The sequence below is a fragment of the Centroberyx affinis genome, unplaced genomic scaffold (genome assembly GCF_046629955.1).
Source record: "Centroberyx affinis isolate AG114_WGS23_722 - 3 ecotype Tasmania unplaced genomic scaffold, CSIRO-AGI_Caff_v1 ptg001302l_1, whole genome shotgun sequence".
Classification (NCBI taxonomy): Eukaryota; Metazoa; Chordata; class Actinopteri; order Beryciformes; family Berycidae; genus Centroberyx; species Centroberyx affinis.
Window position 1 is genome coordinate 102,037 of NW_027279808.1, and position 16,334 is coordinate 118,370.

Consider the following 16,334-nt stretch of genomic DNA (forward strand, 5'->3'; position numbering starts at 1 on the left):
TGCACCTTGTGGTTTTTGCTGACTGTGCAGTCTGCCTTACAATCCCTCCATTCCTCTCTTGGCAGGTATGTTTTCACACCTTTTTCCTGATTTCCCTGACAGCGGGTCAAAAATAAAATGAGTGACATACTGTGGGCTTCATATTTTTGTTTCATACTGAATTGACAATAAACATCCTTTTGGACTGTGATCATCGCTCAGAGTTCCTCATTCTTTCCTCTTCTCTTGCTTCAGGTTATTAGGGATGAAAATCTACTGATAAATAAATATTCATTCTTCATCCATTCTTAGAGCAAGCCCAGAAATAAACTAAATTATCTGCACTGGCATCAAAACACTTCCCCCAACTGCGTTTTCATTGTGTGATGTCACTGTATGTCTTTTATACTCTGCTGCCCTCAAGTATTTTGATTTAGGTTACTGCGCATGAATTACCCTAATAATTATGGAAATTAACTAATTGTTTTGGAGCAGTATTTGTGGTAGCCGAGCTTGGCTATTTTATAAGGTATACGAAGCTGAGACTGAAGAGTGCTGAATGAGCAGTATATAATTTATAGAAGTGTATTCCTCCCAGATGAAGCCTGCTCAGTCAGGCCGCAGCGGCAGCAGCCAGGAGCAAGCCGTTAGAAAGGTGAGTAGACATGGAAACACCAACCTGCTGTCTGTAGATAATGAAATATATTTGATTTTGTATTTCCAGATATTTTTCCAGATACTTTTCATAGAGAAATTTCTTTGTTTTGTGATTAATTTTCCACTTAGGCTACGTGCCATTATTTCTACCAGGCAGTAAAACTGTGAATATTCGGCCTACATGCTACATACAAGGAGCAATATGCCAGATACCAGAAAATATTTTCACAATGATCATGAAGTTTTCGGTTTCAAAATGAAGTTGGGAAAAGTGTTTCTAATAAGATAAGATAGTTGTTTTCTAGTTTTAAACCGGCGCCACTGCGGGAATTAAAGAGGACAGGTCGCCTCTCCAGAGAGATGTCAGCCTCCTGACAACTGCGTTCGTTCAGAGATAAAATCCAACAAGATCAGACTGTTCGTCACCAACTCGATTCACTTTCAGTTAAACTGCTTTAACCCGAATTGCCAATACATTGGGCGAATTATTACAGTAAACTATTAAGACAGATAGAGAAATATAGCTTGTTTTTGCCGTGAACTGTACAGGGCATTACAATGAAACAATGTCATATTTTATTCAGGTTATCTATTAATACCAGAAAAGGTTATAAGCCTACCATTTATTTTTTGTATCCTATGCTCTTGCATCAGCGATTGCCCTTACCAAAGTCTTTTGCAGCATATCCAGAAAACATTTTTCTAATTAGCAAACCCTGATTTCTGTATAATTAACAAAGCATGTCTGTCAGCATAATCATAAATTGTGTCTTTAAAAGTGAAATAATAGCTGTTTATATAATAATATAAAATAATAATATAATATGATATTATATGTCAATAATTTTGTGAAATATTTCCATATTGAATCGCCTGAAATCGGCTTATTTTGAGAAAAATACAGCAATATTAACTCTGCACCTTAACGTATTTCGATTTGGCGATAGCCTATTGAAATCTTTATGGAATTATATGATCGATGAAATGTTAAAAGAATATTTTATACCTATAAACACATTATGGATTATCAAATGCTCAATCAAACGAGTCCCTGGCCGCGGAGCTGCATCCAGTGTGATATGTTAATGAAGTTAATGTGGAGCTCCAGTGACAGCTGGCTGCTGGAGACCAATCAGAGAGCGCGCTGATGGAAGGTAGTATGTCTGAGGCTCTGCAGGCAGGAGGTGTCTGAGAACCATGTCAGCTCAACAATGATGTAAAGAAGGATCCCTTTCGCTTTTATTCGTTTTTTTTCCACCCAAACAGTCGTGAACATACCCATTTTTTTGTTTTGGAATACTTTTTTTCCATGAGCAATGCGCTGGACTTGAGCGTGGATTTGTTCCATCTTTTCCTCGTTGTCCGACAGAACTCATGAAACCTTCAAATCTTCAGAGCGACGGGTTTATGGACTTGCGTATTAGCTAATGATGTCTATGGGTTTTATGCCTGACAGTCTGAATGCCGCAGATCCCTCCAAATCGGCCTTTCTAGAGTTTGGCCACGGACACCCGGCGCACCAGCAGCACTCCCCCGGACTCTCTCACATCTACCCCGTTCACGGCTTGCATGCTGCCGGCCATTCTCAGCACGAAAGTCCTTTTCCTCCCAGCGCGTCGTATGGCCGCTCTCTGGGCTACGCCTACCCCGGCGCGGTGAACACTCATCCCCCGTCTGCTTACATGCCCTACCCGCACAGCAATCACAGCAACAGCAGCGGTCTGGGCCACACCAGATTAGAGCAGACAGGTATGTGAGAAAGTCCTGTAAATCGAGCCGTGCATGGCTAAATTACTGTATCATATCATATTAGAGCTTATATAATTTTTACTATTAGATTGCCATTGTGCATAGGTGTAATTACGCACAGGCCGCGCAATTATCTAGAGGGGATTACACTTCGCCTGTGAGAATAATAGTTCACTTGAAGGTGTAATAGGCAAGTCAATTTGCTGCACATAGTATGTCATGTATTGAAATACAATTTAATTAAGGCTTTGACAAAAGTAGGTATATTGTCACTTCTGCGATTTAAGAGGTAATAACGTCAAAACGAGGCCTCTTCTTCCACCATGCCCCTGGCAGGGATACTCTCTCTTTACCACTCATGTTATATAATGAAGGCAGATGGCGCCATTAATTTTATTGACCATAATTTTCTGTGGGTAAGTCCAATTATGGACCGTGTAGCCTGGGCCTACCTCAGGAACTCGGTTTTTACCCCCATTGTTAGTGCAGATTAACAAAACGATTCCAGAAAATAGCACTCCTTTAATCTCTGTGGAGTTGTGGGGGTGCTCGTCGTTTGCCACTTTAAAAACAATTTTCCTTGTATTTTGCGCTCTTGTTATCAGTCTGATCCAGTCTGTGCAGAAATGTGGCGCGTTTCTAACAGTGTTACCACTGTCACAGGTGGATCCTCCACTGGAAACACTACAGAAACAAGCTTAATTTACGTGGACTGAAAAGTCGAGAAATAAAAAAATATATATCTATATAGGTTATAGGCATATGCATTTGTGAGCATGAGATCTGGCAACGCTTTAAAACTAGATCAATAATGATTGTTAAATAATAGTATACGCTGATTTGTTGTTTTTACAGTCGTGTGTTTAGGCCTTCAGGCCCTGAGGCTGTGTGGATAGCCTGCAGTCCAAGGCCTGTGGGTCAAAATATCCAGGCACTATGTTTTCACTGTTGGGATTAGTTTCTAAAATCATACCACTCATTAATGCTCTTATTTTGTGTTAAATGGTAACATTTGGTCAGTGATCCATCATCTAAAGAGACTGAAGGTCTGCTCTAACGCCTCACCGTGAATCACCAGTTATCTTGACGTAAAGAGGAAAGGTTATAAATCAAAACACCTTTAGTTCACATCACTTTCTGCTCTTTGTTCCATCCAAAGATCGCGAGAAGTCAACAGTGATTGAAAACGGGGACATTCGCCTGAATGGCAAAGGAAAGAAAATCCGGAAGCCTCGGACCATCTACTCCAGTCTGCAGCTGCAGGCGCTGCACCAGCGCTTCCAGCAGACCCAGTACCTGGCCTTACCGGAGCGGGCCGACCTGGCGGCCAAGCTGGGCCTCACCCAGACTCAGGTGGGCCTTCACGTGACCCAGACACCCTGGATGGATAGCAGGCAATATGTTGAATGTAGGACCGAGGCCACGCTCTGCATAGTTTAATATATGCCTATTACTAATTAACATTTATTTTGCAGGTAAATTATTTAGCACAACCTCCCGGCCTAAAATGGCAAGCCTGCAAATGTTAACATATAGTGGCTTGTTTTAATATAGGATTACTGGGAAAGTTAATATTTTACATTTAAATGCCTTACTTTGTGCCAACTGATAAGAAACTGAAGACAAAAAATACTATTTGTATTAGTGATTTGTACAAAGCTGTTGGTTATTAGCCTGCAACGTTTGAATAGGAAATCTCTTGTTTGTTCACTGTTATTAAGGCTCACAGCACTTCTGGAGATCAAATGAAAAACCTAATGGTAGTGATTTGTAAGTCAATCTTTTAATGCAGCCGTATTTACCATGCTTGATTTCAGCATTATAATTTCACTGTGAGTCAACCCACCTTCTCTGTGAGCGGAGCTCAACTGTAATTACAAAATTATCAATACAAATTGATAAATGAGAAAAACAGCGAGGCGTGTCTGAAAAATGAAGGGAACAAGCTCTATTAGTTTTTATTAACACCTATTTTTACAGTGATTTGCAATAGGGCAATTATTCATGATACCTCCTGCAATTAAATAAATTAATACAGTTTTACTCTTTGATAAGGGACTCCAACATTTAATTGTAGGCTTAATATTATTTATTTATTTGTTTATTTATTTATTTATTTATTTATTTATTTATTTATTTATTTATTTATTTATTTATTTATGTATTTATTTATTTATTTATTTGTTTATTTATTTGTTTGTTTAATTTATTTATTTATTTTATTTATTTATTTAATTTATTAATTAATTGTTAGGGTTAGTTTGTTAGTGTTTGTGTTCTGTTTGTAGAGGTAGCTATAATAAATTAACGTGCAAGCCTGCGGTAGCCGTACTTGCAAAGACTGTGTCTTTACATTCGCACACATACAGCTCACACATACTCTATATACACCGTCACGCATTATGTGAAATTAATATGGGAAAGTAAGGATGACATCGGCAGTATGGGAACAATTTCACATAGATCTGTAACTGTAATTGGAGACAAATAAACAGATGCACATGTTCCAGTCCACACATCATTTTCTTATGGGATCAAAATTAGGTCTTCATGTTGCTTTGCTCTGTACATTTCTATGCTTTCAGCACGATAGAATTGTCTGAGGTGTAATTTATATTTTCAAAATGGCAGATAAACAGATGAATCCACTCTGTCATGTGAGCTCCTCCTGCAAACTTTCTCTAAATCCCTAAAATGCATCGTTGTTCCACTTCTGTTGTCTGTCGTGCTGCTGCGCATGGGAGCTTTTTGCTTTGACTCCCTCGGGCTCTTTCATGCATTTTCTGAATATTTACACCATTGTGCGCCTATAAAAATAGCCATTTTATTTTGAGTCAGCAGAAATTTCACTGACCTACCACAGCGTGGGCGTGTTAGCCGGGCTGTGTTCGGGCTGTTTTTATTTCACAATACTCTTAGTCTCGGCTTGTTGCCGTCAGACTGGACTCATAAAACACTGAACAATGAGAGAGCTCAATTTTAATGGATTACAAGTGCCACTCAGCCATCTCTCTGAATAGGCTAACAAAACGCCATATAGGCCGAGGATTGGCTCGGGATTTGCAAAAACGACACAGAAAAGATGTGTGAGTTATGAGGACTTTAAAGACCCACTGCTATTTTCCCTTTTACTGACGACAATATTCAATGCAGGCCAATACTTAAATGTGTGTTGCGTTTTATTGGGGAAATATGCTCATAAAAAAGCCCATTACAGCATAATTTTCTTAGATTACTGTTGATTGTTAACCGCGATGACAATTTTATGTGTTTTCTCTCTTTTTTTAGGTGAAAATATGGTTTCAGAATAAGCGGTCCAAGTATAAAAAGATCATGAAGCATGGCAGCGGATCAGAGGGAGAACATCTTCACAGCACGAGCTCCATCTCTCCCTGCTCGCCTGGCTTGCCCCAACTCTGGGAGGTGTCGATGGCAAATAAAGGAGCCCAAATGCACCCAAACAATTACATGAACAATTTTGGTCACTGGTACCCAAACCACCACCACCCCCATCAGGATGCGATGCCCAGGCCTCAGATGATGTGAGTGGACTGTTTTACTGTCGTGCAGGCAAGGTGCTCGGCCTTCACGCGACAATGAACTCGGTGATTTATCTCTAGGCCACTTCTCAGCCAAAGCCAGCAAAGTTGACTTGTGTTTAAATGTGTGTTGAAAATAATTTGTTCATATTCATTTTATTCCGTGTGCGTTTTGGATGCATTTTTCACTGACTGTCTGCAAAATTCACCCAGCTGCAGCCGGGAATCAGATGACTTTTTTTAGATTTGGTTTTTGGTTTTGTCACTGCAACATCTAGTGCACGGCCTAAACTAACTGAGGTAGGCTGTAGGCTTAGTGTGTGCAATTTAGTAAGTGATTCCGGATAAAGGCATGTTTTGACCATTGTGTAGGTCGACTTTATTATCAGAAGAGTTGTGGTCCACCACGACTTTAGGCTGCATGGTCCAACTTGGCAAATGCTATGAGCATTATGCAAATAAACAGCTGTTGGATCGACGTTATGATTCATTTATTGTGTGGCATTATTGTGTAGGTGGCTGCTCAGTCAAATTTTTTGAAATTGTCAAAATGTTAAGGCGATAGTTTAATGCAAATAGTGGTCAAGAGAGTGTCTGATCACATTTACAGCCATTTTTATTCATCAGACTGTTGAAGGGCCCGATGACAGTCCAAACCCTTCAATAGTATGTATGGCTTCAGATTAACAGCAACCAGGCACAGTCAGACTGTTAAAGTCTCATGAACAAAGACTTTTTCCAACAAAGGCTTTCTTAACTTCTAGATAAATATATATAACTTGGGACGCCTGTAATTTTGAATATTTTTCCTGAAAAAGTTTTAACCAATTATCACCTCCCTTTGGCCCATCAACCGTGCTGAGCTCGGATGGAAGTAAAATCTGAACTTTTGCTTGAATTTCGACAATTAAAGAGGTCAAAACCTTTTCAAAACACCTGGAGATAAATTGCTGTTGGAAAGAGCCTCGTGCACCTAATAAGACTCCTCACTGTTAAATTAAGCTTTCATTTGCGCAGGATAATTATCTGAAATTCAAAGCCAGCAGAATGTTCTGTCCTTAGAGGAAGAAAGGACTAATGTCCAGAAGGAATGACGTATCAAGTGGCTGCGGGTTGTGGGACATTTTGTGTGCCACCTTTACGCACCGGGTTTAGGTTTAGCGTGCCACTTTTACGCGCTGGGTTGGGTTTATGGTGCCACCTTTACGCATCGGGTATGTGTTTAGTGTGCCACTTTTACTCACAGGGTTTGGGTTTAGTGTGCCACGTTTACGCACTGGACAGGTGTTGGTGCCAGCTGGTTTATGACAAGCCCCTTTCGATTTGGCTTCTATGGTTTTGAACAGAAAAATGCTACTTCACCAAAAGACCGTAGATATTGGAATATGAACTATTCACAGAACAATAATCTAGCAATTATTATTTATATGCCAAGGCAACATATCATTTGAAAGAAAGCCCAGGGACGGTAGCGACCAAGTGCTTCATCTTAAATTTCCTTAAAGCGAAAAAGGAGCCTTTCTCCTCTGCGTTTTAAAAGGATGTAAGAATCTCTGAGGCAAGTTCCCACACTTTGCGATTTTTCCTTTTGTCACTGGACAGGGACACATGCCGTGAGGAGAAGAGAGGAGACACGCATGCCAACGGTCCCTGTCATAGTAAAATGATAAATGACTGTACCATTCTTTCACGAAACTGCGACTGATTTATAGTCGTTTGTACTGATTTGCGCATTGTGGCGTTTTAACTGTTTAAACATTGAGGAGCAGTTATTTACATCACTACAAACAGTGTGCGGCTATGTGGGCTGATGCTCATTTGAGTGTGGTTCAGTTTGCGTGGTGGTGGCGCTGATTAATGAAGCCGAATAGTGCTTTTAAGAAAACATCCAATCACTTCTTGTATCTTTTTCATTTGTCACCCCTCTCTCTAGGCTGCCTGGCAAACATTAGGAAATATAAAATGTACATGATCTTTCGCAATTCACAAGACTTATATAAAACAAGGGGATATTAAAAATGGTGTAATGCAATTTTTATGGTTATTTTTTCTCCTCACAATAGTTTGATTGAGTTTCATATTACTGATACTTTCATCCATTGAAATACATTTCTATTAAGGGTGCAGCCTGTTCCAATGTGATGTCATTTTAAGAGTCATGAGATCCAATGACCTTTCAGGGTTTTTCACACTTCATGCTCCAGTCTAGTCTTTTTTGCTTTATGCAAGACAAACGTAGCTATTATTAACATGTCAACTAAATATCAACATGTGCTTCACTGAACTGTACACAGTTTTCTCATTTCAGCATATTTGATGCAGCTGGATTATTTTAAATTGAAAAGATACAGATTAATTACATCAAAGGCATTTTAAATACTCACACAAAGCTGCTTTATCGTGTCTCCTTTCGTGCTAAGATTGTATTCAAAAATAACATGCCATACCTCCTATAACTAACATCAAGTTTTTCTTTATCACTGCTAGCAGCACCTTAACAGTACAGTCAGTCACACACACAGTCCTATCTTACCTTAGTCAGGGAGCTGAAGCTTTGTGCAGGAGGTGGAAAGCTGGCGGTGCTGCTGTTAGAAAGAACAAAGCCATATCAGAGTCCTGTGTTTTCACTCCTCCGAGCTGATTTTCTCAGATAAAGACAAGCCATTGTGTTTCATTAACATCTCCTTCTTTATATATACACCCTCGTACCCTTTCCCCATCCCTGATGATTATGTGCCTTGTTAACATGCGGGCCCAGGGAAGAAGAGGCGAGCGTTGCTGAATGAAGTGACGGGGCATCAGCGAAAATTATAGGCAATTTTACATCTCCAGATTAGAATAATGGCTGGTGGAGTTGGACAGACAGAGTAGGACCTTTCAAACGGGGCCAATTATCATGCAGGCAGATTGAGGGGAAAGTGAAAAGGCTCCTCATGTAATAGACAGGCTAAGAGGAGGGGAAGGAAGGTTGGGAGATGGGTTGAAGGGTGATGATAAAGGCAAGTCTGACTGTATCAATGCTGCGGAGGGTTAGCCTTATCAGATCCGAGGTGTCTGGTGGGTTTTAATTGCAGGATAGCAATGAGAGGGAAAATAGGTTGTTATTACAGTAAATCCCAGTTGCTTCGTGGGGACGAATGGCAAAGCCGGTCTCTTGGGTGATTATTGTTATTAACTTGAGCGATCTGACATCTCGGGTAATTGTGTGCAGCTTCCCTGTTAGAGAGAATGCACGATTTGGTTTCATCTGAAGGAAGGGTTGACTTAGTGGAGGGCATGATGCACGCTTTGGAGGGATTAAAAGATGGAATACAACTTGGCAGACAGAAGGGCACGCACGAGTGCCTACACACACACGCACACACACACACACACACTGAGATTCAAAAGGTAAACACTGGATTTACGCCAGGCAAACTGTAAACACAAGCCGTGAAACAAAAATATGTGTAACAATTACTGTCATCAATGTACCCTACAGCATAAGGCTTTATTATTGATTCACTATTATTTTTACTGTGTTTTTTTGTTTTTATTGTCTGTTTTTACTCTGTGTTTTTATTGCAAGCCTTGTCTGCAACCCCAATTTTGCTTACGGGTCACTTCAGTTTGAACATGCAGTTGAACTCAAGCTGGAGCAGCACTGAGCCCATACCATGGGAAGGGTTTATCAGGATGTGACAAGCTTGACTGGTTGTGGAGCATCAGCCCAGCCCGGCCCAGCCCAGCCCAACCCAACCTGGCCCAGCCCAGCCAAACCCAGCCCGACCCAGCCCAGCCCGGCCCGCCCTAGCCCGGGACAGCTTCGCCCGGCCCGGCCCGGCCCGGCCCAGCCCAGGCCCTGAGGTCAGCCTGGGTTCACAAGTGCACAGCTGTCAAGAATGCCTTTCTCTCTTCATTTCATCCCAGTTTGCAGCAAAATGGCGATACTGAGTGATGCTAATGCGGGGAAGGGTCTGCCTGGCTTGGACTGAGAGCCGGACAGCTGCTGGAAGTCTTTCCATGGCTGCATTTGCCGTGCTGACGAGCTGCCGACCTCCATCTCAACCCGTATCGCTGCACCCCAGAGACAAGTGCTGACACCACACTGCTGCCTGGTGCAGGGGGGAGGGGGGAGGGGGGGGGAGAAGGGCTTATAGAAGCCCGGGCACCGACTCTATTTAGGGTGTTGTGATGTGGTGCCATGCAGTATCACATTTTGAGTTCAACAGTTCACCCCCCCGCGCTGTGGCTACTTACACTTGTTAATGTTTAGAGATTACATATATGGACACGTCTGACCTCCACAGCCCACACACACAAGACACACAAGTGCAGCCTGTATAGCTAACACACATTTGTCTTCGGCACAAATGTTTCCCCCGACGACGTATAGGCAGCCAAGCGCAGCCAAGGGCCACACATGCTGAGGGAGCCACCGAGGGAAGGTCAGATGTCCTCTTGATGAGATTTCATTGATATCAAAAGCCAATAGTCATCATGGTAGTTTTGTCAGATCAGCATGTTGAAACACTGTGTGCTGAAACGATGAGTGATACTGTAGACAACTGGTGTTGGGTTCAGGGAGATAAAATAAAGGGAAGGCATTGGGGAAAAAGGATTAGGAGTTCCAACACATTTGTTTTTTGTTTTTTTGTTTTTTTTTTATGGCAAAATGATGAAAGAAGTGTGTATGAAGTTTGCTAGAGATGTCCACATTCCTTTTTGGAATAAAGCAGATGTCAGTGAACTTGAATACATGGAAATTACAGCTGTTCAGTCATGTAAAATCAAAGATAACAAAACTGCAATGAAAACATTTATGATTCATTCTTGAGTGAAATATCTTGGTTTCAGTCTCCAAAACTCCTTATATTGTGGATCAGTGTAAATTTCAAATGATTGAAATCAGAAACCTTAAAGTTTTGTTGACTGGGAAAACAGCTATGAACTGAAAGAAATTCAGTGGGAAATGTTTCTAATAATAGAATGCATGACTGCAATGAAAAAAAAACAAAAGCTCAAATTTAAAGCTGCTTAAAATGGGCATAATCATTTGAAAATGTTTCAATTACTATGCAATTAGATTATGTTGCATAATGACTCAAAACCCCCAAAATAAAACAAACACATGGGCTGTAGGCTAATTCACATTTAGGTTCCAGATTCGGTATGCTTTTTTTCTTAAACACATTTGATTGTGCACACATAGAAAATTATATCAATAAAGATGCTCAAAGGATTTCAAATGACAACAGCAGGAAACCAAGGCTGCTTCTAGCCAAACAGGGAAATCTTGCACAAAATATCCATCTTAAAAAGTCATTTAATTTATTTTGACTCCAAAATTAAGAAACATAATAAAGTAAAATTATCTCGACACTAGTGATCTGAGTTATGTCAAGATATTTATCCTTGATTTAAGACATTTATCGAAACAAGTTAAATTACCCATACACAGATTTTTAAAACCCGAGTATAAGACCGAGTGACTTGTTAAGATGGCCATTTTCTGTGAAGTCCTTATCTGTGGTCTTCCAGCGTAAAATGACACAATGTGCAATGAGGTTTCATACAGTAACAGCTACAGTCCTGAGTAAGTGCATACCTTTCAGGTTACTAAAAGCAGTAGAGGAGGTTATAAAAACGAGTAAACCCCGTGCGTAAATTCTCTCCCGGCGCGTAATGGCGCCTTGGTGGTCCATCTGGATATATGAAGTTCGGCATCAGCGGTTTCTCTATGGTATAATTTCAGCAACATACTTAATAATCCATGGTTTGTGTGGCCAGGCTTAGGGGCAAGTCCGTGTCCTGTGTAATTTATTTTAAGTTGTGAGGACGCAGCAAGTGATGCGACAGAATCCTGTTGTTATTTTTCTGAAGGCCTATGACTGACTCCGCGGCGCTGACATAACAGTCATTATCGGGGTAGTTGTTGTGTTTATCTAGCATCTACCTCTATTATCAGCTAATTAATATGACTTTATTCCCCAGACTTTACATGTGCCACAGTCGCTCCCGTGCGGCTGTTTTATCACCGTTGGCCTATAGAATGTCAACCTTTTGTTGAAATTCAGAAATTTGTAGCCTTAGGTTTTATAATAAATTGTGGAACGACATTTCCCTAAATTGGACAAAGTGTCTGTAATTAGATGAATGACCACTGGACATAATAGTTTCTTATCTGGAGTCCCGCGTAAAGATAGCCACCCACCAAAGGAAACAGAAAGAAATCAATGAATTAGCTCAAACAAACCGTGTGAAGATATTTAAGCTGTAAATCTCGAATAAACAAATAATAAGGGGTTGTGCTTTCCGATACTTTGAAGATTTGGGCAGTTTTTTATATATATGTATATCCTGCTGTGAGCGTGTGTGCGCGCGTGCGTGTGAGATCCCCTAAGGCTAGAGACTTACCTCACCCCACCCCTCTCTCTCTCTCTCTCTCTCTCTCTCTCTCTGAGCTGTATTCTCTCTTGTTATCTGGCAACAGAATAGTAATAAAACCGAGTGACTCCAACATGTCTGCTTGCGTGTCGCCTCCTACTGCAGCGCTTTGCACGCAGCTCACAGTGCTAAACCAGGGGAGGCAATTGCTGATTATTTGGTCTGTGTGATAAATTATTATACAGCTTAGAATCTCCTGTCCTGGTTTACATTTGTTTTAGATATGGTTTCCACATAGATTCTGGGCATTTCTGCTGGATCTCTGCTCTCCATTATCATGTTAAAAAATTATCCTATAAGATCAAATATGGACTCACTTATGCTGAAACATGGCGAGCGCCTGTACCTTGTCATAACCATGGATGCTATGCTACTTCTGCAAGCTCCAGAAACACAGGCTGTCGTGTCACCCAAACCATGAAACTAATCCATTACTCAATACGACATGAAGAAAGATTACTATTCTTTCAAGTGGAGCAAAAATAAAATAAAAAAAAAAACTTTTTGGACAGCATGAATGGCTGAGCAAACATAAATCATTTAAAGATGCGTGGGCTGCTGTAAGTATTCCAGACGCTTTTGACTGAGTTATCATCGCACAGTTGACTAATCTCATTTTTCTTAAACCAAGTGGAAAAATCTGTCAACGGGATGAGATGGTTATTTTCTTCCAATGCAAAAAGAATTGCATCGAGCATTTTCTTGAATCAAGTAACATTGTTTCAAGATATTTACTCTTGATTCGCGACAGCTATTGAAACAAGTGAAACAGCATTGAAAACAAGTGAAATTACCTGCAGTAAGTTATCATAAGGTGGCGGTTGGGCTTTAGCAGACCTCACAGCCTTCAGTTCACTGTCTGCACGGTCGGTTAAAGGCCTGGTCCTGTATTTAAAAAAAGGCTGCTACACACACAATATTCAATTAACACCTTTATTCAATTGACAGGAAGGCAACAAGTGTACTAATTACATGAATATAAAAAACGTTTTGGAAGCACCACTGCGCAGTCTTTCCGTTTCAAACACATATGATCATAGTGGTTCTGCATATAAACACATATTTACAGCCTTCGACGTTTTGTACAAATCCATATAAATATGACCTGAGTTTTTGACGCGCTCTCTACAAACCCATATACATGATTTGAATGTAGCATGGATCAACTGCACAGTTTTTGTCATTATTCGGTTTCTGGTTAGACTACTTGTTAAAAAAAAACTTTGCATATTCATTTACAAAAGAAATTTAAAGAAATACAACAGAAGCTATAAATAATTTAAAAACCACGCCAGACGTCCTTTAAATATGCTGCCACAAGTGATTAGAAATCCCTTATGTGCTTTGTGAATCGCAAACCGAGTTTTGAAACATTCTTGTGTGCAGGTCTACCCAGAGTCTCAGGGACGCACTGCGCTGAACATCCAGAAACAAAACCACTGTTTCACCTCAGGCTTTTTCTCCAGGTCCAGTCAACTTTTGCTCTGCAGAGTCATTGTGGAGAGGCCTCGGTTTAAAAAAAAAAAATCTGCTCTTGAGTCATTGTTAATAAACAGCTCCCACACTTTGCTGCGGGACTGGGTGGTGCACGGTGCCCGGGTGCTGTAGATGTGATCCCTGCTGGTACCAGTGGTTGTTATAATCCTCCAGGTAGGGGGGCGACGAGCTGTGTGTCGTCTGCGGGACCTGAGGCCTGCTGATCGGGGTGCTCTGCGGGGTGCTGTTGTCCCAGACCGCGGGGGAGGGCGGGGAGTTGCAGGCCATGGAGTCGCTGGCGTTGGGACTGTGCTCCAGGGGAACCTCCCCGTTCTTGTACAGCTTCTTGAATTTGGACCTCCGGTTCTGGAACCAGATCTTGACCTATGGGGGTCATTGTGTGTATAGTTAGTGTGATGGAACAGCAAATACAAAGATAAAGTGCTATACAAATTATAAAATGGCACATGTTAAGGCCTGTCATAAATGCATCCTTGTATGTAAAATTTCCTAACATAAAAAGCTCTGTTTTTTCCATATTTATGAAGAGAATATAGAGCATTTATAATTGTATAACGTATTTAAAACAGCAAAAAAAAAGTGTAGAATCCATTTAAACCAAATGTCTTTTGTGCGTAATTACGCATCAGTGAATAATGAGGGGGGCCGTGCAAGTTATTAGCCACATTCAAAAGCAATGACTCACGTGACCACAGTTATAAAATATTGATGAATTTGAAAATGTCAGGTGTCAACACTGGGTCTCGCGGTGTTTATGCCTACCTGTGTCTGAGTCAGGCCGAGCTGAGCCGCCAGCTCCGCTCTCTCGGGAAGAGCGAGGTACTGCGCCTTCTGGAAGCGCCTCTGCAGCGCGGCGAGCTGGTAGCTGGAGTAGATCGTCCTCGGCTTGCGGATCTTTTTCGGCTTTCCATTCACCATGCGGACCTCAGGCTCTGGTTCTTCTTTCACTAAAAAAAAATGACAGCAAAAAAATGGACCCTTAAGATTCAGTAGCTTCGAAGTCTAAAACAATGAACAAAATTAAATAAATAATTCCCCACCAAAAAAGAGATGTGGCTGCTGACCAGACATAACACCCTGATAACTATTAATATTTTTTGTAGCTTATTTATATTATTATAGCAACACTGAAAACTGAAATATGGCAATGCACAAGACTTACAAATACAGAAATGTTACAAAACCAAAACACAGACCAAACCACAGGATAAGGTTAATTTCAGTCCCTGTAATTTCCAATGTGGCTGGCCTAACTTAACATATTTGCGAAATGACAACGTGATTATTACTAGCTGTAATCAAACCATCATTGCTTTATGACCAGCTGTTAATGGTTGGTTCATTCCTCGGCAGTCTGTTAAATCATGATATTAACACAAGCCAGTGTCACTGGCCTAAAGTTAGTTTTTACCTGTAAATAGATGTATAATAAATAAAATATTCTGTCAAATTAATTGGCTCTTGCCCAGTAAGATGTGCGATATGGAAACCTGGAAACCTAAAGGAGGCATTTGCTTTGTCTTTAGTCAGCATGTCACTGCCTATTCACCATGCCCCATTACTTTTCAAACACAAATGATTCCCAGAAAATAATGGATTTTTTTTTAAACTAAAACAGTTCGTGGTATTTTTTCATATGCAATCAGTAATCTTTTGCTTAAGTGCAGGCACACGACTATGGCTCGTCTGGGCCCAAATAAATCAGTTTACTTGAACTTTACGCACAGAGAGCATGCCCTCTGGAGACAAATATCAACATAATAAAATTAAAATAACAGGTTCATGATTTCAACATTTACCTGAGCTTGGAGGCGACGCCTGCAGATGGTCTCTGTTGTAATGTCCGTACTGTCTGTAGCTATTTGTGTAGGGGTATTCAGATTTGGTGGGGTAAGCTCCCGCGGCCCCCATTCCGTTCAGATTAAACTGGTGATGGTAGGAGTTCATGGGCTGCCCGTAGGCTTGGCCCTGGTAATATTCGTGATGGCCGTGGGCCGTCTGTCCGCTGTAGTACCCCATGTCCGTCACCGAAGACTCGGGGAGAGTAGGAGAGTCCTTGGAGTTCGGGTGGCAACTCATAGATCCGGGAAGGTCGGTCAAAATACTCGCAATCTTCTTCTCATAAGTCTGTCCGGCGCTCATAGTGGATAGCAGCCCTCCAGAGGAAAGAAAGTCCACGGCTGGATTCTTTTGATTTGGAGTGCGCAAAGGAAAATCTCGATAAACAGCTGGTGTGCGCGGTGTAGACGCGCGTCCAAAGGAGAGCCTATAGTCCACTGAAACTCTCCCAGCTGTAGAAACTTGGTTGTGGCATCGCTCAGCCCCTGCGAGACAGAGTTATAGAGAGCTGGACTGGATGCCGCCTTCCCATTGGCTCCACTGGAGTTCCCCCCCCCCCCCCCTCCTCTTGCGCTCCAGGCGAAATGGTGGTGAAACCCAGCGTTCAGCCTATGCACGCATGCCTCACAGCGCCACTGTTTTTTTTTT

General features: G+C 41.3%; 2 protein-coding genes across 2 annotated transcripts; one reads left to right on the top strand and one right to left on the bottom strand.

Moving 5' to 3' along the window:
- The first annotated feature begins 1,840 nt into the window (after positions 1-1,840).
- On the top strand, positions 1,841-8,049 carry dlx4b (distal-less homeobox 4b). Its single transcript, XM_071525534.1, has 3 exons — positions 1,841-2,385; positions 3,545-3,738; positions 5,674-8,049. The coding sequence occupies exons 1-3, from the start codon at positions 2,064-2,066 to the stop codon at positions 5,929-5,931; spliced, it is 774 nt and encodes a 257-aa protein (XP_071381635.1). The 5' UTR covers positions 1,841-2,063; the 3' UTR covers positions 5,932-8,049.
- A 5,220-nt stretch (positions 8,050-13,269) lies between these two features.
- Positions 13,270-16,147, bottom strand: dlx3b (distal-less homeobox 3b). The gene is made up of 3 exons (XM_071525535.1): positions 15,647-16,147; positions 14,610-14,794; positions 13,270-14,210 (listed from the first exon to the last, which is right to left on the bottom strand). Exons 1-3 carry the CDS (start codon positions 15,987-15,989, stop codon positions 13,896-13,898), a joined length of 843 nt encoding a protein of 280 aa, XP_071381636.1. The 5' UTR covers positions 15,990-16,147; the 3' UTR covers positions 13,270-13,895.
- Between the last annotated feature and the right edge of the window lie 187 nt (positions 16,148-16,334).